At 35.9% G+C, this 25358-nt stretch overlaps 1 protein-coding gene across 2 annotated transcripts; it reads right to left on the bottom strand.

Moving 5' to 3' along the window:
* Positions 1–4940: 4940 nt before the first annotated feature.
* Positions 4941–22891, bottom strand: TMEM106B (transmembrane protein 106B). Of its 2 annotated transcripts, none has more exons than XM_036863654.1 (8): positions 22668–22891; positions 20137–20358; positions 16977–17040; positions 12932–13091; positions 9407–9547; positions 9103–9152; positions 8304–8357; positions 4941–7544 (listed from the first exon to the last, which is right to left on the bottom strand). In XM_036863654.1, the coding sequence occupies exons 2-8, from the start codon at positions 20354–20356 to the stop codon at positions 7406–7408; spliced, it is 828 nt and encodes a 275-aa protein (XP_036719549.1). In that variant the 5' UTR covers positions 20357–20358; positions 22668–22891; the 3' UTR covers positions 4941–7405. The 2 variants fall into 2 exon arrangements, with proteins under 2 accessions (XP_036719549.1, XP_036719551.1); XM_036863656.1 differs by lacking the exon at positions 22668–22891 and adding an exon at positions 21946–22431.
* Positions 22892–25358: the final 2467 nt, after the last annotated feature.

Below are 25358 nucleotides of genomic sequence, written 5' to 3'. Positions count from 1 at the left end.
AAGACAAAAAAGTCAGTTTTATTTGGAAAGTGTACCCTTTAAACTTTAAGAACTAAATATGAAGCAGATATGGGATTAGAATTCTTCATAGTTCTAGTCTCCTTGAGGGCATTTTTTTCAAAAATGTTATTATCAATATATTCTATTAGAATCTGGAATTCATGAAATGAAAATGTTTGACTGTTCATTACAAAATCACTTTAAGATGATACACATTGCCCAAAGTCTCAAACTTTTTTTTAAGTTCCCTTTGAAGACTAACAATCTGAAATATATGTAAGAATGGAAAATAACTCATTAGAAAATAGGAATTAATTTGTTTTTCCCTTTATGGTCATTTTCAAAGCTATTTATAAAATATAAACATAAAATATAAATTTAAGCTTATATTTGCCCAGGTATGAAATATGTTTCAGTCATAAACCAAAGCAGTTTTGTTAAACTGCACTAAGTTATCATTAAAGAAGTGACTACATCATACTCTAGACCAACGGCTTCAGGGGCTATTAGGGAAGATGAGTAGTGAAGGACTGCCAGTCTTCTCCCAATGAAATCTAAGTGGCTACATTTTGTCACATATTGGGGTTCTATGTAAGACATTGTATAAAAAATAGGTTTTACAACTTAAAAAGAAATTCTGAAAGCCACTGATCAAAGGAACAGAAATCTATCAGGAAAAAACCCTCATGAATTTGCTAATGATTCTTCTTTCTTTCTTGAGAAACTGGCAAGGTAAAGCACATGCATATAATAAATCTTTTTTTCACCCCTATCATTCTACCAAGATATTTTTTATCACATATCATCTAACTTCAGATCATTCTACTTGATAAAAGATTTTTAAAACCTTAATGAAAATACTAACTCTAAGCGAGCAAAATGTATTTGAATAACTAATGATTAAAACAAAAGTTTAAAACAAGTTTTAAGTTCAGTTCAAAACAAAAAGTTAAAGTTCAAAAACAAAATCAAAAATCTTCTTTGTGATTAGGCAATTCTTTTCAAAGTACACATGTGGAAATATGTCCCCAAATGTTTCAGTAAGTTTGGAGGAAGACAAGGAGAGTGGGGAAGGACACTTGAGCTGGGTATTGGAAAATAAGTAAGAGTGGGAGACTAAAGAAATGGTTACATAATTTTCTGGGAAAAAAGGAACAGAATGAGCAAAGTGTGGATAAAAGAAAGAACTATTTCCCAGGAATGGCAAACATCTCAATTTGCCTGGGACATAACTGAGGGGCAAAGATAGGAAATAAGATTGTGAATTTAGGTTGTGGGGAGATAACAAAAGATTCCTAATACCACAGTAAGGACTTGGGCTTTTTTCAATAAAAAATTAGGGAGTAGTAGCAACAGACATTTCAACTATGAGACAGATTCCAGAGATACTAGAGAGGTAGAATAGATAGAATTAGGCGACAAATTGGAAGCTAAGTAGATGAAAGAAAAAGAAATCAAATATGATGTTAAAGTGCAGTTTGGCTAACAACTGTAAGAACTTAAAAGCTTTAAGCTGAAGAACTTTTAATATTTACACTGATTTGTTTATGTCAAGAGAATTTCAAAAGCATAACCAAGACACTTGACTGATACAAATTTTATTTTTCATGCTAAAAGTTTTACAAATTTGATTCTGTCATACACAATTATAAGAGGAACAGTTAAAAGTGAATTAAAAAAATAGTATTTGGGGGCACTTCTATTCATTTTACTATCGTAAGCATGTTTTGTTACAGGTACAGCAACAATAGTTATAATTATAGAACTGCCCAACTTGGAAATTTAATAAGTATGTTATGATGGAGGGTAATACCTAATATAAACAAAGAGTAAGTGCCCAAACATAGTCTCACGCTCTACGTTATTCTTTATTCCACAACTAGAATCATGGGTTAGAGTCTACTCAGCAATGCCATCACTCAAATATCTGACCAAGCACGTCAACTCGGAAAGCATTTAAAATCATTTCCCAAAATCTTACTTAATTTAGTTCTATGAGGAAATATAAGACAAAACACACAAGACAAGACTTGCTGATATTTTATGCCTAAAACAAACCATTATACAATGAAATTATGCATCTTTTGCAATCTGGCATTTTTTCCCATCTCACACAATAACAAAAGATGAACAGTACTTACAGCATTTAGAATCACCAGAGTACAGCTGATACAGCATCTCCCAGACTTCTAGTTTCTAAAATTCTGGGGGAAGTGGGACAATTTGAACTGTAACAGTCTACAAGGTAGTAATGTTACCTCTTGGCCATTGGCCCAATACTAACCCTATTTTTTTTTCAGTATACAAAATATGCTGAAAACATTTCTCTTAAACACATTTCAATTAATGTAATTAAACAGAAGGCAACAACTTCCTTCTAGAAGAATTAGCTATAGCTATGAAAAACTTGCCATATATTTGTTAAATTAATTTATGGAATACTTTTTGGGTCAATACAGCCTATAGTGTATTTTTTAATTTAAAGCCTGTGCTAAACATGAGTAAAAAGAACTAAAAATATAATCACATTGGTAGTTTTTTAAAAAATGAAAATTACCATTTTTATCCCTGTAGTATATAAATATATCACTTGCTTTTATCCAAATTAAAGGTAAATTAAAAAAAAAAATCCACTGTGAAATTTACATTCTAAGCACAAAAATAAACAAATATTAGTTCTAATCAGGAATTTCAGCTGACAAGTGAACATTTTTCCTTTGAAATATGTAGATCTGGGATACAGAAGTGAATATTTTGATTGAACACATTGCAAATATATCTTGTTTTCATGTAAAAATACATTTTTTAAAGAAATAATGTTTCAGTCTTTTTATCCCACCCTCTCAAACATTTTTTCCTTAAAATATTTTAACATCTCATTTAAAATCTGATATTACCAAAAAGAGAGAGAAATAAAATTAATTCTTCTTAGATGTATTTGAGCCAAGTAGTTACTGTTTCCAGATGTTATGAGCTAAAAATCATGACATTCTGGTGAGTAACCTTTGGCTTACAACCTAATAACTTGAAATTCAATTCATACTGCTTATCGAGGAAGCCTGATATATATTTGTAAATTTAAATTTTTATATCTTTTATAAAGAAAAAATCCATCTAACAGATAAGTATTAATAGCTAAAAAAAGATAAACATTTTTATATTAAAGATCTACAAAATAATAAAGCATCTTAATAGTATTCTTCAAAATACTATCAAAAACCTCAGTCTTCTATATTAAGTGCAATATCCAATACATTTTTATGACTAAAACATTTTCAAAGGCTAGAAAGAAAATATGCTTATTTTAAGAACAATGATGCTTGAGTCAAACAGACCTGTTTTGAATCTCTAATCTGCCACTTTCCAACTTATACATACTTCTTAACTTCTCTAAAACTCAATTTCCTCAGAGATAAAATGGGGGGCCAATGACAGTAACTACCTTAAAGAACTCTTCTGAGGGATAATAAGATAATGCACATGAAAGGTTAGTACAGTACAGTATGTGACACAGTAAGTAACCAATAAATATTAGCTATACTGAGCAGTGACTTTGGGGTCAAGTACCTAACAAACCATTTTCTTAAATAAGATATAGTCATTATACAAAGAATTATTTTAAAACTTTTAAAAAACAAACAAAATGGCATGAGAGAAAGTTGGGGACATGTCCTCCAATTAAACATCCAGAATTATACTGCAATAATGATAAGGCTAAGAACCACAAATGATTCATTAGGCTGATGTTTGAAGTCTCCTAAGTTACTTTTATCATGTTTTGGCAGTCACTTCCTATCTATTTGAACACCACACTGTGTTATTCCCAGACTACAATTCAGAAGATCTGAAGTGAATTTTATTTTCTTGTCATGAATTCTTAGAGAAAATAATTACCTCATTGGCTTAAACAAACAAAAACATGGAAAAAATGAACACAAATAAAACCACAGCCATTTACATGTTATGTAGTACAGTAAAGATGGTTAGACATTTCAAGCAGTTTATCTGTTATCTCTTATTTTCAAACTGTTAACTGTTTCAAATCTCAATCCACTAATCTCTATTATTTATAATTAGTCTACTCTGAAACATATCTATTATCTTTACTGGAATGATCACAGAGTACTAAATTTTAACAGAAAATTAATCTACAGATCATGCTCCAAAATATTTTACATTTCCCATTTAAAACATTTAAGGTACCAGTTTCAAGATACCCAAAATCTTAGTCCATCAGTATTATTCTGATTGTCACCATTACCTACGTGAACGTTTTCTCTAATTTTTATTTATACTAACCTGAGTCAACAGGGCTTTCCAATGGGCATTTTAAGTGACAGAGCACAGATATGGGTGACAGGAAAACTAGGTCTGGCCTCAGTTAAACTATTTACTAAATATGAGATCTTCAGCAAGTCCCTCAACTTCTCCATGCCTCTTTTTCCTTTTCTAAAAGAGGAGGATCCTACTACCCTCCTTTTCTGACTCACAGGACTATGGCAAATGATATGAGAAAAACATATGAAAGAATTCTGAAAGGGCACAGTGCTATATAAATGTAATATGAAAACATGTAGGCTGGTTACGTATTAGATTTGGTTAGAATGACCAGTCTATTTAAGGTGCAATTTACGAGAAATTTATTCTTGGAATTATCAGAAAAAAAAAATCGTAACATCTTTACCACGTCTTCTGAATAAGGCCTGAGAGCCGTTTTTAAAAAATCCTATTACCACATAAGAAACTGCACTGGACAATGACCTAAGAAAAGTTAAAGCCTCATCCATCCTTTCCAGATTTTTTTTTTAATGGCTATAAGTCTGCTTCACCTTAATGTGCTTTTGTAGTTTTGTTAATTTACAGCCTGCTTTGCTCTAGGGTTCTTCTGGCAGTTACTTAACCCTCTTTGAAAGTAGTCACAGGTGATCTTTATTTTTCTACTACTGTTTTTTTTTTAACTTATTTTAAATTCCAGTTTTTTTCTCACTTGAACTCCACAGAAAGTAGGTGTAATAAAGAGTTTTTAATTTAAAGAATGAATAAAAAAATTCAAAACTAAGTCAGTAAAAGCAAATGTTCTCTCACTTTTCTGACTCTTCAGCAGATACTCTGCATGCACTCTAAAAGGATATTAAAGCTACACATCAACAGAAAAGTCCATTTAATTTACACTATATAGTTTTCCGAGGTTAAAAGATACAAAGCAGGAAAATAAATCAGGATTGATTTTTGAAGGAGGCATATCTGAAGGATGATTTTGAAGAAATGGGACATAAGGGCAGGTGAGAACAAAACATGATAAAAAAATTTTTAACATTGTTTGATTTTTACACAGTCACTGAAATACTGTTATCTCTAAGTCATTAGCTAAATGAGAAACTAGATAGGTTACTGGTCAGGTATGTAGAAACAGAGCTGGAAGCCCTAATATAGGTGATTGTTGAAGATACAGGAGTAGAAATTTTGAGGCAGAAGAGGGTCTGGATACTACTCATTAAAAGATATCAAAAGATAGGAGAATGAGAAAAAATGAAATGAGAATGATATGAAAAATACAAATAGAACACACACATTAGAAAAGTGCAATTTCAAGGAGTAGGGGAGTAGTCAAAAAACATAGAAAAAATATTAAAGATTGGGTTGGACTACAAAATCCATAATAAATTTAAAGGGGTGATTTTAGTTTAATAGTAAGGATGGATGAGTTAGCAATGGATTAAGGGAAGACTAAGTAGTTTAAAAAAAAAAAAGAAGTTAGTGCATTTCACCCATTTAAATGTTCACTGAGGAAAACTTAAGAGAGAGTAATATGAAAGCTACGTAAGGGGAAACCTGAGTAGGTTTAAAGGCAGAAAGGAGGGCTTCATTAGCTCTAACTAATTAAATAAAGCTCATGTTCTATAGTTGAGAGAGTCAGACTTATAAATAAGAATGTTTCAGACCCATGTTAGGCACTTTGGGAGTAGGGAGAGGGGTAACCTGATCTCTGTCACTAAGGAACATAAGAAACTACTCTCAAGCCACTTACTGTTTTTGGTATCACAGTCAGCCCCTATGCTCAGTGGTAGGTATTTAAAAGGTACTCAGAACGTGGTAAGCAAAAAGGCAAAAAGCCCAAATGCAAAATGGTATTAAAAATATAAAATAGCAAAGTGAATAAGTCAATAATTTACACTTGAAAACAATTTTAAATAAAATCCAAACTAAAAGTAGAAACCTTTAAAAATGTAACTGCTAGGGGCATGATATCCATGATGTGCAAAGTAATTAAATTTTTAAAAGCATAATATAGGTTTTATTTTGCTATAGCCACCGTAATTTAATAACAGGATTTCTTGGATAATTTTACCAAAGAAATAACTTCCTCCTCTGAAACATTCATAAAATTGATGATTTGGGTACCTAACAGTTGTGAAAAGTAAGTGTATTCATAATTCTTTAGTATGAAAAGCAACATTAAAAAAAGTGGAGCATCAAAATATTTTATTTCAAATCTATGTTATGCCTGATCTAATATGTAATTGGAAACATACATTCTAGAGGTTTCTGAATATCATTTTCCTTTTTTTAAAAATTTTTATGAGCAACTTACTATATTTTAAATCTGTACCACTTTATTTGACATTTGTTAAAGCTACATAAAAGCCATGCAGAATTTATTTACAATACTGTACATTAAATGATTATGTTTGAAGATTACATAAAAATTTCATACAACTATAACTAACATGGAAAGACATGTGAAACACATTACTTAGGGGTTTTTAAAAATTTTAGGTACAGAATTTTGCAAAGATTATTTTGGTTTATTAAGTGTTATGCAAGCAATAGCTTGAAGTAAGACTGACAAAAACATGCAAATGAGTAGGATTTCAAAATGAAAAAATAAAAACATTTAGCTAAAAGCTAAAATAGCATATAGCTGAAATACTACCAAGTAGCAATGGGAATTTATAAAACAGGAAAAAAAAGGTTACTCTTTAAATGTCTTCATGAATAGGCCCACAGTAATTTTCTATAAAAACATTCAGAAATAAAGTTTCTCAAATTATGTTCATCACAAATCATCAATTATGTTTTCAGTAGTGATTAGAGCTATGAATTTTAAATAATTATTTATTATCCTGTAGGAGAAGTCTTAGTTTTCCCCTTTGGGGACCAGGAGCAAAGAAAACCAATCAGTAAATTTAGATTCAAGTAAAAGATCCTGGTACAAATACCATGAACACAGAGTAGAGAGTTGTAATAACCTACAAGTCCACATACTCTTAGCTCTACTTTTAAAACAGAAGTGTAAACTTTAGGTTGTTCAATTTAAGATCTCCTATCAGGAAGTAAGTACCTCATCCTTCAGAGTTTGGAAAATATCAATAGGTATTTCTTCTCCAGGTGCATCTCTCAGTTTTCACTGTTGTGGCTGAAGTACATTTAGATATTCAGACTGCCCCAACTGATAAGTTGTGTTCCTTCCACAATCAACGTACTGGTACCTCTCCTGGGATATCTGTTCTGAGTGTCCAAAGTAAGTTGTTGTTACAGTAACTCTAAAAATAAAATAAATGGGGAGAAACACTGAATAGTTATATATAAAGAAGCTTTCTAAAGTGAGAACACTTTATATATCAAAATTCTCTCCAGGGAGAAATTATTTGATTAATGATAACTTAATATTGTGGACATGGGCCTCTTAGGGAATATTTCCCCAACAGACAACAGGAATGCTGGCTGAGAAAGCCCTATCCAAAAATAATTATATACAAAAATGTATTTTTTCAAAACACCTATCTTTAATTAAAAATATATTTAGTTCACTGCACTCTTAAAAATAATCACACAGTTCTCTCATCAGAGGAAAAGGTTAATCAAATGTTAGCTAATGGCCCAAATACCCAACCTATAACCTACAATGTTTTCATGGCTTAGGATAACACCCAATTTGCAAACCAGTAACATTACTGGTCTTCACTACTGTTACTGCCTTTACCACAGGCAGCAAGGAATTGGGTATTGAGCTCATCCTTCTATCCCAATTTCTACCATTTTCCCAAGTTCTTGCAAGGTCCAGATTCACTATTTAGCAGCTGTGTGATCCCTCACTACTTCTCTGAGCTCCCATTTCCTCATGTGTAAAGCGGGATACTATTTACTTCACCTCATTGCACTATTTACGTCACCTCATTGCACTCCTGTAAGGCTTAAAACCCAAATGAGACAGCATTTATAAAGATGTGTATACTCTAAGCCAATGTTATACATCTGAAGTTTTTAAACAAAGAATCTTTCAAAAAAAAATCCGTACTTACTGCATCATGAGTACTATGTTATGCACTTTGATGGATATCAGTGTACAGAAATCACTGTTAAAGAAAAAACAATGTGAATAAATACAAACTATGACATTATAAATTTAAAATAGTTTAATTACAGTTCCTCTTCCTATGTTAAAGCTAACAGAAATACTATTAAGATATAATAAATAAGCATTTAATGGTTGAGCATTTTCTGTATCTCAAATGATGATTAATATTTTCATGGCTTCTTATTCTATGCCTTCATACTACAGCAGTTACAGAGTTGTCTACTTATTATTTCTTTTTGTTTACCTTTTGAAATTTTGGTAACCAGTTTATTAGTTACGCAGAATCAGGCTGATATGAAAAGATGATAAAAATTTATCACTATTTTTTACTTAACAAGAGCTAATAATCATTTAGACCTAATTTAAAACCTTTACAACTTCAAACCAGCAATAGAGTTCTAAACATCATTAGCAATTTTAGTCCTCCTATACTAAAACAGAAACAAATACTAGAATATGTGAGATTATGATTCTCATAACATAGTAAATAAAAAGTGCCATGGTGTATATGATCCTAATTCTGAAAAAAAAATTATGTGTATACGTATATATACATTAATGTTATACGTGTTGAAAAGGGAGAAGAGAAGAACAGAGATGATCAGAGGCTGGAAGGAATATTCCAAAATGTGGTCTTGTCACTTCTAAGATGATGGGAAATTAAACATATATATATATTCACACCTACACACACTTATTCTTTATAATTTAATGAGAGAAAATAATTAAAAATCAGAACTTACTACATATAACTCATTTCCTCTGCTATGATAGTAGGTACTGTATAATCAATCTGAAGGGCAAAAAAAAATAAATCAATAGAGAACAGGATCAAAACATCAAGTATTTCAGATACATTTTATAACTTCAAAGAGTTTGGAAATTTCTCCCTTTATGGGTTTGATTCTAGGACTTTCTCTTACACATGTATGGGATACTTTTCAAAGTCTAGGTCTTTAGGAAATCCCCCATCTCCCTCAAGTTAATATGATACACAAAGTTGAGACTCATTTAACTCCTCCAAAGTATTTCATGAATGAAGCTTACCTGTTTCATATCCAGTGGACCAATATTGGTAATGTTGTTTAAGCGTGCCTTTCCAATAACTGTTTTTGAAAACTGAACTTGTGCAGTGATGTTTTCAACTTCAACAGAATAATAGTTATTGTTCGTTATATTTAGTGTGTTCTGAAAAAGAAAGGAGGCACAAAATGTACAGGTTATCTTAGAATAAGCATAACATGAATCAAAATTAATACAGAAGATGACTCTCCAGCTGTGGCTATGCTTAATTTATTAGGAGGAAAGAAAGTACCACCAAAAATGTCAAAGAACATTCAATGAACCAATTATTTGGTTTTATGCATGAGTACTATGTATATAAAAGGCCTACAATGAACACATACTTTTAAAAAGTAGGCCCAGAAAATGTATAGTACAAGAATACAGAAAAATGAATGTTAGAAAATGTATTTGTGGCCTTAGCAAAAATTCAATAAAAAACATTCTAAAATTTCATCTAAATTTTTCTAAATGTTAACACGTACATCTTCACAGACTAAGCTACTTCCGATTCTATTAAATACAAAGACAACCTTTTAAAATGTTAAACACAACTTTAAATAAACTTTCCATTTAAAAAAAATTGGTATTTTAACTTCATGAGTAGAGACTTCTAGCAGGTCACTTTTGAGAAAAAATGGGATCGATTCAAAACTGGTTGGAAAGAAATGCAGTTGTATCATTTCTATACTTAACTAACAGCTGGGGCCAACTTTTGCAATTCTAACTTAAAACAACTGTTTCAAATTACTTTAGAAAATAGTCAACGAAATAAAAAAGAAAAATGTTAAATCAAGAAATAACAGATAGGGCTTCCCTGGTGGCGCAGTGGTTAAGAATCCACCTGCCAAGGCAGAGGACGTGGGTTCAATCCCTGGCCCGGGAAGATCCCACATGCCACGGAGCAACTAAGCCCATGTGCCACAACCACTGAGCCTGTGCTCTAGAACCCGCATGCCACAACTACTGAAGCCCGTGTGCCTAGAGTCCGTGCTCCGCAACAAGAGAAGCCAACACAATGAGAAGCCCATACACCGCAATGAAGAGTAGCCCTTGCTCGCCGCAACTAGAGAAAGCCTGTGCATAGCAATGAAGACCCAACAGAGCCAAAAAACAAAAAAACAAAAAAAACCCACAAATAAATTTATAAAAAAAAATTCTTCTGAATTAAAAAAGAAAAATTTTCCATCAGGTTGATTGAATCCATGGATGCAGAACTGGTGGATATGGAGGGCAGACTACGTGTTAATAGTCAGGCCTAGATAGAAGTAAAGATATACGTTACGGTATTTTTCAAATGTCTTTTATTGATAATTAAACATATTCGTAAGTAGAAAGACAATAAATACTACTAAAAAAGAGTAAGAGTAGTAATATATACTACTCATTTTAAGAAACAAAAGTAATACTATATAATTACATTTTTCAAAATACTGATAGAAAACCTACAGAAATCTCAGCTTTGTATCTGTCATCCAGTTAAACCTAATGTTTATCTATATAATAAACCTATTTCCTATTTAATGTTCACACTTTCTCAATTTAGTCAAGTACTAGTACCCCAAAATGTGGGAATTCCTGAATAATTATTTAAAATAAAGTAAGATATTTACATTTAAATATACTTTCTGGTATCTAAAAGGGACCACCACATGGATTTTATTATTTTTCATTATAAATTTACAGTTATCTGATACTAAAACAGGCTCCGGAGGTTGCCCAAAAATATCGGGCCATTGTTTTAAACACCACACAAAAAGGGAAAATTTGTTCCTTTTTCCAAATGGCTGTTAAAGTGGAAAAGTACCCAACAATAATTCCCCAATGATAGGAAATGATTTACAATTAGTACTGTGTTATGTTTTATGCATATATATTTCTTCCACGTATATAGTTTTTTTTTTCAGCCACGCAGTGTAGCTTGTGGGATCTTTTTTTTAAAAATATTTATTTACTTAGGCTGCACCAGGTCTTCGTTGCGGCATGTGGGATCTTTAGTTGCGGCATGCAGGCTTCTTAGTGGCAGCATGTGGACTTCTTTTTTTTTTTTTTTAATTAATTAATTTATTTATTTATTTATTTTTGGCTGTGTTGGGTCTTCGTTTCTGTGCGAGGGCTTTCTCCAGTTGCGGCAAGCGGGGGCCACTCTTCATCGCGGTGCGTGGGCCCCTCGCTATCGTTGCCTCTCTTGTTGCGGAGCACAGGCTCCAGGCGCGCAGGCTCAGCAGTTGTGGCTCACGGGCCCGGCCACTCCGCGGCACGTGGGATCTTCCCAGACCAGCGCTCGAGCCTGTGCCCCCTGCATTAGCAGGCAGACTCTCAACCACTGCGCCACCAGGGAAGCCCCAAAGCATGTGGACTTCTTAGCTGTGGCATGCATGCGGGATCTAGTTCCCTGACCAGGGATCAAACCCGGGCCCCTTCTGCATTGGGAGCGCAGAGTCTTACCCACTGGACCACCAGGGAAGTCCCAGCTTATGGGATCTCAGGGATCTTAGTTCCCCGACCAGGGATGGAACCTGGGCCCTCAGTAGTGAAAGTGCAGAGTCCTAACCACTGGACTGCCAGGGAATTCCCAGGGTTTTTAAAATTTGTGTGTGTGTTTTTTAAAGGTTGACAACGTTTGACAGTACGCCATGAGGATAAATGAATTCATGGGCGTTCTTTTTTTCCTATAATTAAGTAGTAATTCCACTTTAACACACATTCCCTTTCACTTCCTGTCCCTCTAAATCCCCCTCCTCCCAACCAGCACCACAGGCATCTCTACCTCAACCTCAAGCATACCAACCACTTCTTTGAGGAAAACCAACTGAAGTCCAATATCACTCTTCCAAACAAATCACTGCCACACAGATGTACCTTAAAGCCTGAAGCAATATATATATTCCTTTTTAATAATGCGGTGGTTTGCAAACCATGCTTTTTTCAAATAAATGTTAACATGTAAAACAGGTACAAGACCTTCTCTGAGGTGTTTGTTTGTTTGTTTTCAAGTGTGGGAAGGCTGTAGAGTCCTAAAAACCACTGTCCTGAAAAACACAAATTTTCACACATACTAATTTGCAAGAGAAATCAAACAGTCACTTGTTCTCTACCTTTTAAAACAAAGGAATGGTCTGTTAAAGATGGCAAAAATTGTCTTTCACAAAACACAAGGAAATGAAAATGTTACATGTATAACATCTATTGAACTAACTATGTTAATGTCTGGCTAGAAGCTATTCAGTCAAATGCTGAAAAGTAAATAGACTGTAATTACTTTTTTCCCAGTAATTAACTGTTTTGTTTATTTTACCCTCCCAAAGGCATCTTCAAATGCTAAATGATTCTCTATACACAGAATTTGCCATTTTCAGCACAATCAGAAATGACAGAAAAGGTCAATACAGCAGACATACAGAAAGAAAACTGAGTGTTACCTTTAATGTTCTCTCAATAAGGACAAAGGTGCTGCTTAACATGATAAAAGAATGAAGTCAAATGTTTTTAATATAAATATGTACTTACCGTGATATTTAAATATATTGTATGCTTTTGAACATCATAACTGACGTATGCCGATTTTACACCAATGTATTTCACGTCGATAGAGCGAGGGAAAAGGAAAAACACAGCCAGTCCAGAAAGAAGCAGACAGACAGACACAGAAGCCATCACATACAGTTTTCTGAAAAGGAAAATGGAATATTTAAATATACATGCATCAAAAATTACATAATGAAACATTTAGAGAAGACATTTTCATTTTGAATTTTTCCCCTTTTATACCAGCAGGAAAAGATGTATGATTTTATCAACTTTTTACATTATAAAAGTATTGAACAGGGTTAGTTATGAATATATTAAGTGTTAAAATGGTCTCCTTAAAAGACATATTTACCTTTTTGGAGACTAGGATTTCAGGCTTATTATAGATAGAACATTTACTGTGGTGATTCCCAAACCAGGCTGCTCATTAGAATCAAGCTGGGGAGCTTTATAAAAGTATAGATTTCAAGATTCCCTGATGAATTCACTGAAACAGAATTTTCACATTGAGTTTTACCATTATATGATTCCCTAAGGTGACTGCTCGTCAGAACCACCTATGAAGCCCTTAAAAATGTAATGACATAACCATATGCTTCATCAGTCTCACTAAGTCCGTTTTGAGTCTCCTCATCTGAAAGTATTTATGTACTCCTTTTTATTTATTTTTTAATTTATTTATTTTTAAAATTTATTTATTTATTTATTTTTGGCTGCATTGGGTCTTCGTTGCTGCGCATGGGCTTTCTCTAGCTGCGGTGAGGGGGGGCTACTCTTCTTTGTGGTGCACGGGCTTCTCATTGCAGTGGCTTCTCTTGTTGCGGAGCACGGGCTTTAGGCGCACAGGCTTCAGTAGTTGCAGCATGCGTGCTCAGTAGTTGTGGCTCACAGGCTCTAGAGCACAGGTTCAGTAGTTGTGGCGCACGGGCTTAGTTGCTCCGCAGCATGTGGGATCTTCCCGGACCAGGGCTCGAACCCGTGTCTCCTGCATTGGCAGGAAGATTCTTAACCACTGCGCCACCAGGGAAGTCCCTGTACTCCTTTTTAAAAATATTGTTTACATTAATCATGTCTGCTTTGAAGATGCTGTTAAACTGTTTCTTTAAAATCAAGAAAGGGGATATTATTATGCAGAGATAAGACAAGGAAAAAAAAAAAAACTCCCGTGACTTTGCTATTCATCTGCCTCCCAGATGGAAGTGTTTCTCTTCCATCTCTCACTCTTTATTTCCATAGATGAAAACTGCCTCTTATCTTTAAGTTTACCATCAAAACTAGAGTTTCAAGACACTGCAGTCGGCCCTCCAGTATTTGTGGGTTTCGAATCCCTGAATTCAACCAACCATGGATCAAAATTTCCCTCTATGGTTGGTTGAATCCACAGATTTGAAACCTCAGATGTGGAGGGTCGACTGTACTATGCCATTTTATATGAGGGACTTGAGCATCAGCAGATTTTGGTATATGCGAGGGCTCCTGGAAGCAATCTCCCCATGGACACTCAGGGACGAAAGAATTTCCCTGGTTTCTCCAATAAACAGCACTCTGTCAAAGCCCATAGCACCCTTCTTTTGGTTTCTTTTTCTGTCTTGCATGTCACTTACTTTATCTTTTCCTTATATTCTAGCCATCCAAAAAATTCTTGCTTTATCCTTTCCTCCATCCTCTCTTCCCTAAAGAGAGATTTGTACCTAAACGCCCTGATGGATCTCATCTTATCCCTCACAACAGTTATTTCAAGTACCTCTTGCAGATGTTTTATAAATGTTTCTGAGTATTTTAAGTTGCCGAAGTTAAGAAAAGAGCGCAAAATGGTTTATCAAAAAACAAAATAAAGGGCTTCCCTGGCGGCGCAGTGGTTGAGAATCTGCCTGCCAATGCAGGGGACACGGGTTCAAGCCCTGGTCTCGGAAGATTCCACATGTCGCGGAGCGACTGGGCCTGTGAGCCACAACTACTGAGCCTGCGCGTCTGGAGCCTGTGCTCCGCAACGAGAGGCCGCGATAGTGAGAGGCCCACGCACCGCGATGAAGAGTGGCCCCCGCTTGCCACAACTAGAGAAAGCCCTCGCACAGAAACGAAGACCCAACACAGCCAAAAAAAATTAATTAAAAAAAACAAAAAACAAAATAAACCAAAATAAAACAAACAAGAATTCACTAAATCACTACTACTTGACCTATACTGCTGTCTGGAGCAAAGGGAGAAGTTCCCACTCACTCACTCTGGACTTCCAACCTGAGTAGGGTGGTGATCACTGCTGGATTACCTAATAGGTAGTTTAAACACACACTTATAGTACCCATTATACACCAAAACACCTTAAAAAGGTATAAAAAGAGTTTAAAAATCATGATAAAAATGTGAACTTTGTTGGATTTTTTTACACTTTAGTGTTTTTATTTCTCACAGGCAGGTGAGCCCACCACGCTCTGGTACCTAGGGCCTGTAAGTCAGCTCTAGGTGTGAATATATGAATCAGTATTCTAAATTACTTTGTACCCAAAGCTTATAGCCATAACAAATATTACTGAACCTGGTGGGACAATAAAATAACATTCCTCTCAGTATTTCATACCAAATTGAAAAATTGGCTAGTTCACTGATGAAGTACATAGATCTCCATTACAAAACTCATCAGTAATAATTTTTCTTATGGCTCTAGGGACAGTAACAGAATCCTGCAAAGTATACAGTACTGATGAAGTTATGAAGGTTGTGTGGTTTATTTGGACTAAAGTTACAATTCTATATCTGCCATTTCATATTTGCAGTATTTTAGGTAATTTACTCTTTTCCTCCATTTTAAAACCTGTAGGTTTGTTTCGAGGATTAAATGACATAGCTAAAGTATGGAGACAAAAGCAATTAAGAATTTCTTGGCTACCTCATCACAACTCCAACTTACAAAGAACCACAGTTTTCCCAAAATATTATAATTTTACTACATATTGAGAGTTACTGTTTTTTATTAAAAATCTGAAACTCCTAAAAATTCTTGAGGAGCTTCCTATAAGTTCTCAGATTTCTTAGCTTACTACAGGTGCCAGGATCTGGTCCTTGTTATTTTCTCTAGCCTCATCTCTACCACTTTCCCACAGCACTGTTTACTTTAGCCATACATCTGAAGGCTGGACCACTCCTCTGGCCCTTTCAGGTGCTATTCCCTCTGCTTGTTAAGGTTAGGAAATTAACCCTAATTTCTTGCACATTCGTAACTGTCTATATATTACATAATAAAGGGTCAGACTGACTATAAACTCCTGGGTTCATTTTCTTTCCATGAAGACTTAGACATGCTGTTCTACTGCTTATGTATTTAAAGCACTGTGGTCAAGAAGTAACATGCCAGTCTGATTTTCTATGCCTTATAAATTAATTGATCCTTTGCTTGGATGCTCAAAGGGGCTTTTCAGTCTTTTGTTCTTACCTTTGAAGTCCAGTAATTTCACTAAGAAGGGTTGATTATTTCCAAAATTATGGTCTGTCTTTTCTTTTTTTTAATTTTTTAAAAAAATATTTACTTATTTATTTGGCTGTGCCGGGTCTTAGTTGTGGCACACAGGATCTTCTTGCCTCATGCGGGATCTAGCTCCCTGACCGGGGATCAAACCCGGGCCCCCTGCATGGGGGGCACGAAGACTTAGCCACTGGGCCACCAGGGAAGTCCTTGTCTTTTCAATATGTAGATTCACGTATTGCTTTACTTCAGGGAAGTGATCTTGAATTAAATGTTTGCTATTTGTTCAGTTTGCCTCCTTTGATTTTCTTCAGGGACTCCAATTACATTTATGCTCAATTTCCTTGGCTTGTGTTCTACACCATTTCTCTCAAGTACTTTTCAAGAACTTACCACAATCAGGAATCCTTTTTTTATTTAATGACATAAAGTATATGATGGTATAACTTAAGAACCTGATAGCATTTTTCCTTTGAATAGTTTTAATTAAAATATTTACTTATACATAATGTAAAAAGCAAAAAATACAAAAAAAACCCCTGCCATTTTCTTATAATCACTTACGTTCTTCTTGGCCTTAATCTCTGATCACTGTACGGAATTAATGCCACCAGTTGGTTTTCTTGTCCTGAAAGTAAAAGAATTAGATTTAGAAATTTATTAACATGATTAATTAAAAATATAGTGGTTCCTCATCAAAGTCTGGTTTGGAAAGACCAGAATACTATCTGGTTCTCATCTCATTCCTTTAGTAAACTGCTCTCAACATCTTCAAAAATTATCCAGTAGCAGCTGAGTTCCAAAGCAGATATTGTGTTTTTTCATACCTAGATTTCTAGCTAATAAAAATATTATAAAGAATGAGAAAGAGTAACTCTTTCTTCCAGAGAAAAAAAATCTAAAAAGTCCCAGCTTTCAGAGGATCTGGATTTACCAGGCCTTCCTTCACCCAATCAGTTTTCTATTCCCCACAGTTTTCCATTAAGACTTCAATTTGATTATCTGAATGAGAGCAGAAGAAACATATTGTTACCGCTGTCCTGAAACCCCTATAACTGCAGAGGTTCCTACACTATCTCCCCTGAAAACCAAAACTGACACATATTAAGTCTCATGCTCCAAGAACCCCTATTTATACACAGTCTTCCAGGACTCTTTCAGGTCACACCCCTCTCCACATTAAGTCACTTCAAAATTCAGCATTTCTTTCTTGGGTTGAGCATTATCCATATGCTTTAATGGATAAATGGACTTTTAAATGCCCATTTTCCAATCTTATCACAACTTGGCTCTTTGTATTAACTATCAAAGCACCACAGTCAAGTTCTCTTTTAAAGCTTTCCATAATACTTTCATTATTCCTCCCTGCTCCCTCCACAAGTCTCCCCTCATCTACACTCCCCCTACCATACCCACATATAAATAATATATACAATATGTATCTGTGTGTGTGTGTGTGTGTGTACATATCCTATCTTGTTTGGTGGTATTCATCTGTCTAAACTGCAACTGGTTAAAACCAACGCTTTGGCTACTATGCCTATATCCACACAGCTAAAAGTAGATAAAGAAAAACAAACAACTATGCTCACTAGTCTCATTTAGATTACTATCTCAAGTGGCCCTTAATAATGCCACCTATATTTCTCTAGTTCATACTCTCAATCTGGGGAATTCCCTGGTATTCCAGTGGTTAGGACTCTGTACTTTCACTGCCGTAGGGCCGGATGCGATCCCTGGTCAGGGATCCCGCAAGCCGTGTGGCATGGCCCAAAAAAAAAGTGCATACTCTTAATCTGACTCTCCCAAACTACAATTTCATAACTTCCGCTTTCTCTTCAAACCTCCAATATCTTCTCCCCTATCCTTACTCTCAGCTCATGATGTGGCAAAGAGAACTTCCACAAGCTACCACCACATCTACCCACCTACCCACCTGCCTCTGCGTCCATATACTCTACCTTCCCTTCTACTGCTAGGAGCAAATTGCCCATGCTCCTCTGGAGGAGCAGCCCTCTGCACTTGTGCACCAGATCTAATAATTGTCCTCTGTTGCCTGCATTATCAATGTTTTCTCTATGGAAAAATCTCATCAGCATACAAACATATTATTCATTCCATCTTTAAAAAATTCTCCTGATTTATAGCCCCCTCTAGCTACCACCTCTTCTCTCCTTTTCCTCTAAAACAGCAAAACTCCTCAAAAAAGCTATTTTCTGACTATAATTTTGCTCCTTCTATGCACTCTTGATCCTACTCTACACATGCTATACATTCTTTTGCAGGCCAGCAAAACTGCTCTTTTAAAGGTAGCCTCTAAATCACCAAATCCCATGGCCAGTTCTCAGTCCTCACATTACTTGATCAGGTCTAACATAGTTGATCAATCTCTCCTCTACCAAGGAGTACATCTTCTTCATTTATCTTCTAGGACACCACAGATAAAGGGATTTCCTACTTCTACTCTAGCTGCTCTTTTTAGTGTCCTTTGCTAATTCTTTCTCATGTCACTGACCCAAAATGTTGCAATGTCCCAAGGTTCAGTGCTAAAGTCTCTTCCGTTTTCTATTCACACTGACAACCTTGGTGCTCTCATCCAACTCACCTAAAGTATCATCTATACACTGATGACTCCAGCCTAGGCCTTGCATCTGAATTCCAGGCCCTTATTATAACTAACTTCCTATTGAACGTATCCACTTAGGTGTCAAATATGCATCTCCAAACGTACATATCTAAAACTGAGCTCCTGATCTCTCACCTGACACATACACTCAAACCTTCTTTTCTCCATTTTAATAAATGGCTACTCCGTTCTTCCAGTTGCTCAGACAAAAAATACCTCTGAATTCCTCCTCAATCTTACTATCCACAATGCACATCCAGGCTGCTAAAAATGCCTACTAGCTATACCTCAAAAATATAGTATCCAGATTGCAAAAATGAGACTCCAGCCCTCCCCCTGCCCCCAGCCTGGTGCATTAATACCTTTAACTACAATAATCCTTTTATTCTCAAACACCTACTACCTCTGCAAAGATAAAGCCTTATATTGTCATTTTGTCCTCCCCTCAGGGTCTCTCCAAGGTCAAATAACAACTTCAACCAAGCAGAAAATGAGAATAGTACAAGGTACTTTTACTATTGCTACTTATTGCCATTGCTACTAAAGTAGCCTACAAACAGCAGATGGAGATTACTCCCTACTGACTTCCCCTATGACATGCCACAAACTGATTTTTTTTCCCTATATGGCTCATCTTCATATACCATCCCTCTTCATGTAGATCCTTTAAAAAATAACTAATTAGTGCATGACCATCTTATTATTATTCTTTAAATAACAAATCAAAAATATTAGGTCACCACATTACTTAAATTGCTCCTAACACTCAATATGGCAAGGTGACTGTGATATGACTTCTACTGATGCCAAACAGGACTAAAAGTTTACAGTCAAGAGATGGTGCATATCTGCTATAATTGCAGGTGGGAAAGAAAAGATAGTGGAGGTAGAAGAGTGGTTTTCATTATTGCTTTAGGACCCTAATTAAAATCTTTGTTTCTTCGCGTCCTTTTGACTGAAGATAACTGACATGAAGTTTTAACTGTAATTCTAAGTCTTTAAAACATATAGGGTTGTGCTCAGACCCACGGATTTTATAGTATTTGTGCAAACACCTGGAATCATTCTTTAAAGAAAAAACAGTGCAATAACACATACCCCTAGGAATTCTTCCTGTTCCTTGACAAGTGGGGCAAGTGACACTATCTCTTCCTGTAAATTCCACATATGGAAACTGAGAGACATCTCCACTTCTTCCATCTTCATTATGGACTTCACTATTAACCAATCCATTCCTCATATTTTCAGTTGATGTGACTCCATCATAAGCATCTTCTTTATTTGAATGTAAGGGCAAATGAGAAAAAGACTTTCCCATGTCTAAGGAAAAAAAAAAAAAATCTTACAGTAAACTTCAGTCAAGAAGTATACTCAAGAACATTATAGGATATTTATACTGATCAAATTAATTTAGAACAACCTTCAAGGGAGCGTTCAAATCACTATCTGGATTAGAATTATACTCAATCAAAATAATGTCTGAAACAAGGGAGCCATTTACTAGAGTTCAAAAGTGTTTTTCTAACAAAATATTATGAAATGATATCATATCAGAGTTATGATAAGAATGGGCTTTCAAACAACATTAAAATTTGACAAAAGTCTCCACTTTCTCAGAGTTCTCTGAAAAGAAACACATGGACTTCACTCTTCTTAGAGTAAAACAAAAACACATTCTACCTTTAAATCAATTAGCACTGAAGGCAAATTTGCTTTGGGCAGATTACAACTAGGTATCACCAGGAAATATCAAAGTAGTATTTTTCAGCCTTTTAAAATTCATGCCCCTATGTGATAAATAAAATCCCCAATCTTTCTCATCCTCACATTTCTTGCTTTAAACATTTAAATATTTGCAACAAAAAAACAGCTCAAAAAACAAACCTCCAGATTTTTCTTTCATTCAACAGTTGGTGGAGTTAAAATTATGAAATTAATATTCTAAAATATTGACTATAATTCACCAATACAAAGCAGCAAAATTTAGAACATAAATTTCAAAATTTTAGGATGACAGTATCAAAAATACAGGAGGGAAATTAAATATAAATTTAAAGACAAATAAAAATAATTAGCGCTAGTACCTATATCAAAATAACCTCCGTAGGTAGGTAATGCAGTAACAGTGCAGTTAAAGTCACAATTTTAAGGATTAAAAAAACTTAAAAAGTCATATATTCTAATCGGTTGATATTCTGAGGACAAATTAACAAAGGGGGAAAGCTTTTTTATTTTTTAAAAATAATACATTCCTTCTCTTTCTAAATTTGACCATATATTTTTTATCAGTTCCTAAAAATAGGTTATTAAAGACATTCATATAAAGAGACATATTTCTTTAAAAAATTCTAACTGATGTGAATGAGGAAAACTGACACTCAAAATAATTCAATTTATCTTATGCTATGAAGAAAAGTTTGCTTTTTAAAACTGGCATGCCATCCATGTGTTAGGGTCACCCAAACACACTGTAAACAGCAGGATAAAAAATTATACGACTAGTAGACAAACTGAAAACTTCAGGATGAATAAAGATGCTGATTTTTACTATTTTGAAAAAATTTATATACACATTGCCCATTAAGTTCAAAAACGTAAATGATTTATGACTCCTAAAAATGCATTATTTTCTCTTGATTTTGCTCGAAGACATTACATGCAAGCCAAACCAATACCTGCCAGTCACAGGTGGTTCAGGGGTGAATTAACGTCACTGTCCCCACACACTTTGACCTTGGGGCCTATGTGGAATATTAGATAAGCTGGGATCAATGGGCCTCAGCGGCACCCTTTTACGATCTCAGTTAACAGAGGTATGGGGTGCCTCCCACTGGAATGTCTTAAGAAGGGAAAAGACACAAGGCAAAAACAGGTGGCTCTCAGTCTGGGCCTGCTTTCTATACTTACGTAACAGTTGCCTTGATACTTTCGACCTTGTACTGGTGTTTGTTTCATCAAGGCTAATGGACAAGTGCCAGACTTCGTCAGGTACTGGGCATCCCTGCCCTCCCTACTGGATTTTCCCCAGAGCACTGCTAAGTTTAACAACTTTTATTCCTAGAGACTCCTTAGTTTATTATAAAGAGGTGCTAGACCGCTGTGCTCAATATTTTTATCAAACTCCTGTAATTTACTGAAAACCAACCCGAACTTTAGACTCCTTACGGAAAAAGGAAAAAAAAGTACATGACTCCATCCAATTTAAATGGGTCGTGATCTTCTGAACGAAGCAAGTCGGCGCCTTTCATAAGCTACATCAACAAAACCCAGGTTACAGCCTGCCTACTTTGGAAAGGTTAAAGATAAAATACATGCAGTCGGGCAAGAAAACTCAAAAAGAGGAAAACCAGGGGCCACCTGGCCACTCAAGGTGTGGGGACCTGGAATCTCTCCCGTGCGCCCGGCTAGGGCCGAAGCCCGGAGCCCCTAGGCCGGAAGCTGGGCCCGGATAAAAGGTGATGACACACCTCCATAACCCAGCTCAGAGCGCCTCCCCGGTCTCCGCGCGTGCCCAGCGGCCCCGTAGCCTCCCCTCCTCCACCTCCTCATCCGACTCGGCTCTTCCCAGAGCGCCCGCTCGGCCCCGCTCCATAAGGGGACCTGGAGGCTGCGAGTCCCGGGTCGCTCACCGGCATGCGGGATGCTACGCAGTCCCGAGTTGCTCCGGCGCGGACAGGCCCGAAGACAGGGTCACGGAGTCCGCAGTCCCGAGTGCTGGGGCTAGAGCAACGGGCCTGCAGCGCTGGGTCGCCGCGGGGCACGGGTGGGGGAGGGGCAGCACAATAACCTCAACAGCTGAGGCCCCTCGCTGCTACAACCTGCGCCCGAGCCTGCGCAGAGCGCTCCCGGAGAGGAGGAGGTGTGGCCCGGAAGCGTGCACCACGCATGCGTTCTTCCTCCGCCTTCCTAAAGCTCTGAAGGGAGCTTCCTAAACCGGAAATGTGCTTGTGCGCTCTGTTTTGTTACCTTGGTCTCCCAAGACTTAGAGGTAAAATTTGGCTGCTCTATCACTGGAAGATTTGAAAATACTAGTCCCCCCTCCGTTTTTCCCTGTCCGACTATTTCCCTTTGCAGAGGGGAAAGACGTGTACTGCCTGCTTCAGCCCTGAGCTGAGCAGCCTCTTCGTCCACGCCCTTCAAGTGGTCCCTGACACTCGCGACGCTGGGAAGTGAGATAAACTGGTTGGTAGACACATGTCTGGTAGCCGAAAAGTCACATCTATTTTAACTTGGAACCTCTTTATTACTAGAAGGAAACAGCCGTGGTTTTGTTTTGATTGTTTTTGTTTTTGCACGTGGTGTCACCCTCCTCCCCCCCAGTGCTTAGGGAGATCCTCGCTCAAATCCCAATGTTTCAGCTCATCGCTGGGACTTGGGGCTACTCTCCCTAACATTTCAAAGGGTGGGTAATCTCATGGAGAAAATGAAAATAACAATACAGAGTTGTTTTGAGGGTTAAATGAGATATTGGGAATAATTGTCAAACATGGACGAGGCTCATTGCCTGCAGAGAACTTAACGTTTAATGAATGAAAGCTATTGTTACAATCACGGCCACAAGGTACATAGTAACCAAGGAAGAAAGTGATAGTAATTTATTTCTGTGTTCTGACAGGATAGGTGTGTTTGGCCAATAGAATATGAAATATGTAAAAGTAAGAAATGCAAGTCAAAAACATACAATTTAATATCTAAAATTATTACATACATGTGTAGGACAATGAGCCTTCTCACACTATGTTGGTGAAGATATAAACTCATACATTTCCTGGCAAGCAGTTAGGCAATATGTAGCAAGAGTATTAAAACTTAAAATTTTCACATCCTTTAGCCCCACAATCCCACCTTTTGGAATTTATCCTAAACCAAATGAGAACTCTAATAAGATTTCAGTACAAAGTGCATTCATTTAAATAACTTAAATGTCCAACAATGCGACGTTGGTTAAATCATTCCCTGACCTCTCCTTTTAGTCCATGTCTTCTGTTGGGACGTTAATTAAATCATTTAACGCCTCATAATTAGCCCAGGCCTTCCAAAGTTGAGGAGAGGGGTGGGCATCTTTCACTAACATTGTTTGAAATTTCAAAATAAATAGTATGGCTAAAACAAATCAGAATCGTGGGGAAAAAAAAAGAAAAGCAGCTTCCAAATCTATTCTGACGGTCTACGTGTATGACCCTACCCTTCACAGAATTACAGGGTTACTTAAATATGGAATAGCCATGCAGTGAGATCTTATAAAGCCTGTAAAATTTATGCTGTAAAGATGTTTTGTTACATGAGAAGTGATGATGATAATATACCACTAAATAAAAGCAGTATACAATAGATAGTATATGAAGTATTATTAAGGCTGTAAAGTATATTCACATTTAGAACATATAGATATAAATGGAAGGAACTATACAAAATATAAACAGTCATTTGTAGTTTGAGGCTATTTTTATTTTCTCTACTTTATACATTTTGAAATTAGCAAATGTTTCTATAATTTAACATGTACTATTTTTCAGTTTAAAAAGGGTATTATTATATTTTTTTATTTCTCAAGGGAATACTTAGTCATTATTCTCTCAACTAACTCTATCACTTAACTTTAAAATTTCTGGCTGTGCAGCATGTCCTTATCCAAATCACTGGAATTCACATAGGGGTGAGTCTTTCTACAAAAAGATCCCTGTAAGAAGCAATTTAGTGGCATGGTGAGGAATATAGCCTTTAGAGCCAGATTACCTGAGAATGAGCCCAGCCTGACTGGGATATATAGAGTGTGTGTAACAGTGGACAAGATACTTAACCTTCTTTATTCCTAACTTTTATTATCTGTAAAACAGAGATGGTAATAATGCCAGTCTCAATGGGTTGTAGCCAGGAGCTGACACCTTAAGTTACCTAGTAAATATTAATGAAAAACTTATTGCCCATGTAACAATGAAGTATTTTTAAAAATAGATATTAAATGCTTGATGCATTTGCCCCTGTACTCTGATTTTCACCACTAAAGCACATTTTGGAAGGAAAATTTTCTGAAAAGCTTGCAGTTGTTTGGTTAACAATGATTTCCTGTGTTCTGTTTCAGTCTCTGTGCTATCAGATATGAAGGCCATATGCTTTATTGAAGAGTCCAGGATAACTTTGGGTTTTTTTAAAATAAATTTATTTATTTTATTTATTTATTTTTGGCTGCTTTCGTTCTTCGTTGCTGTGCACAGCTTTCTCTAGTTGCAGCGAGCAGGGTCTACTCTTCAGTGTGGTGCGCGGGCTTCTCATTGCGGTGGCTTCTCTTGTTGTTGCGGAGCACGGGCTCTAGGCACGCG

Source organism: Balaenoptera musculus, chromosome 9 (assembly GCF_009873245.2).
Source record: "Balaenoptera musculus isolate JJ_BM4_2016_0621 chromosome 9, mBalMus1.pri.v3, whole genome shotgun sequence".
In the NCBI taxonomy this organism is placed as follows: Eukaryota; Metazoa; Chordata; class Mammalia; order Artiodactyla; family Balaenopteridae; genus Balaenoptera; species Balaenoptera musculus.
The sequence above is the reverse complement of the archived record's forward strand: the minus strand, read 5'-3'. Positions and strand labels throughout refer to the sequence as shown.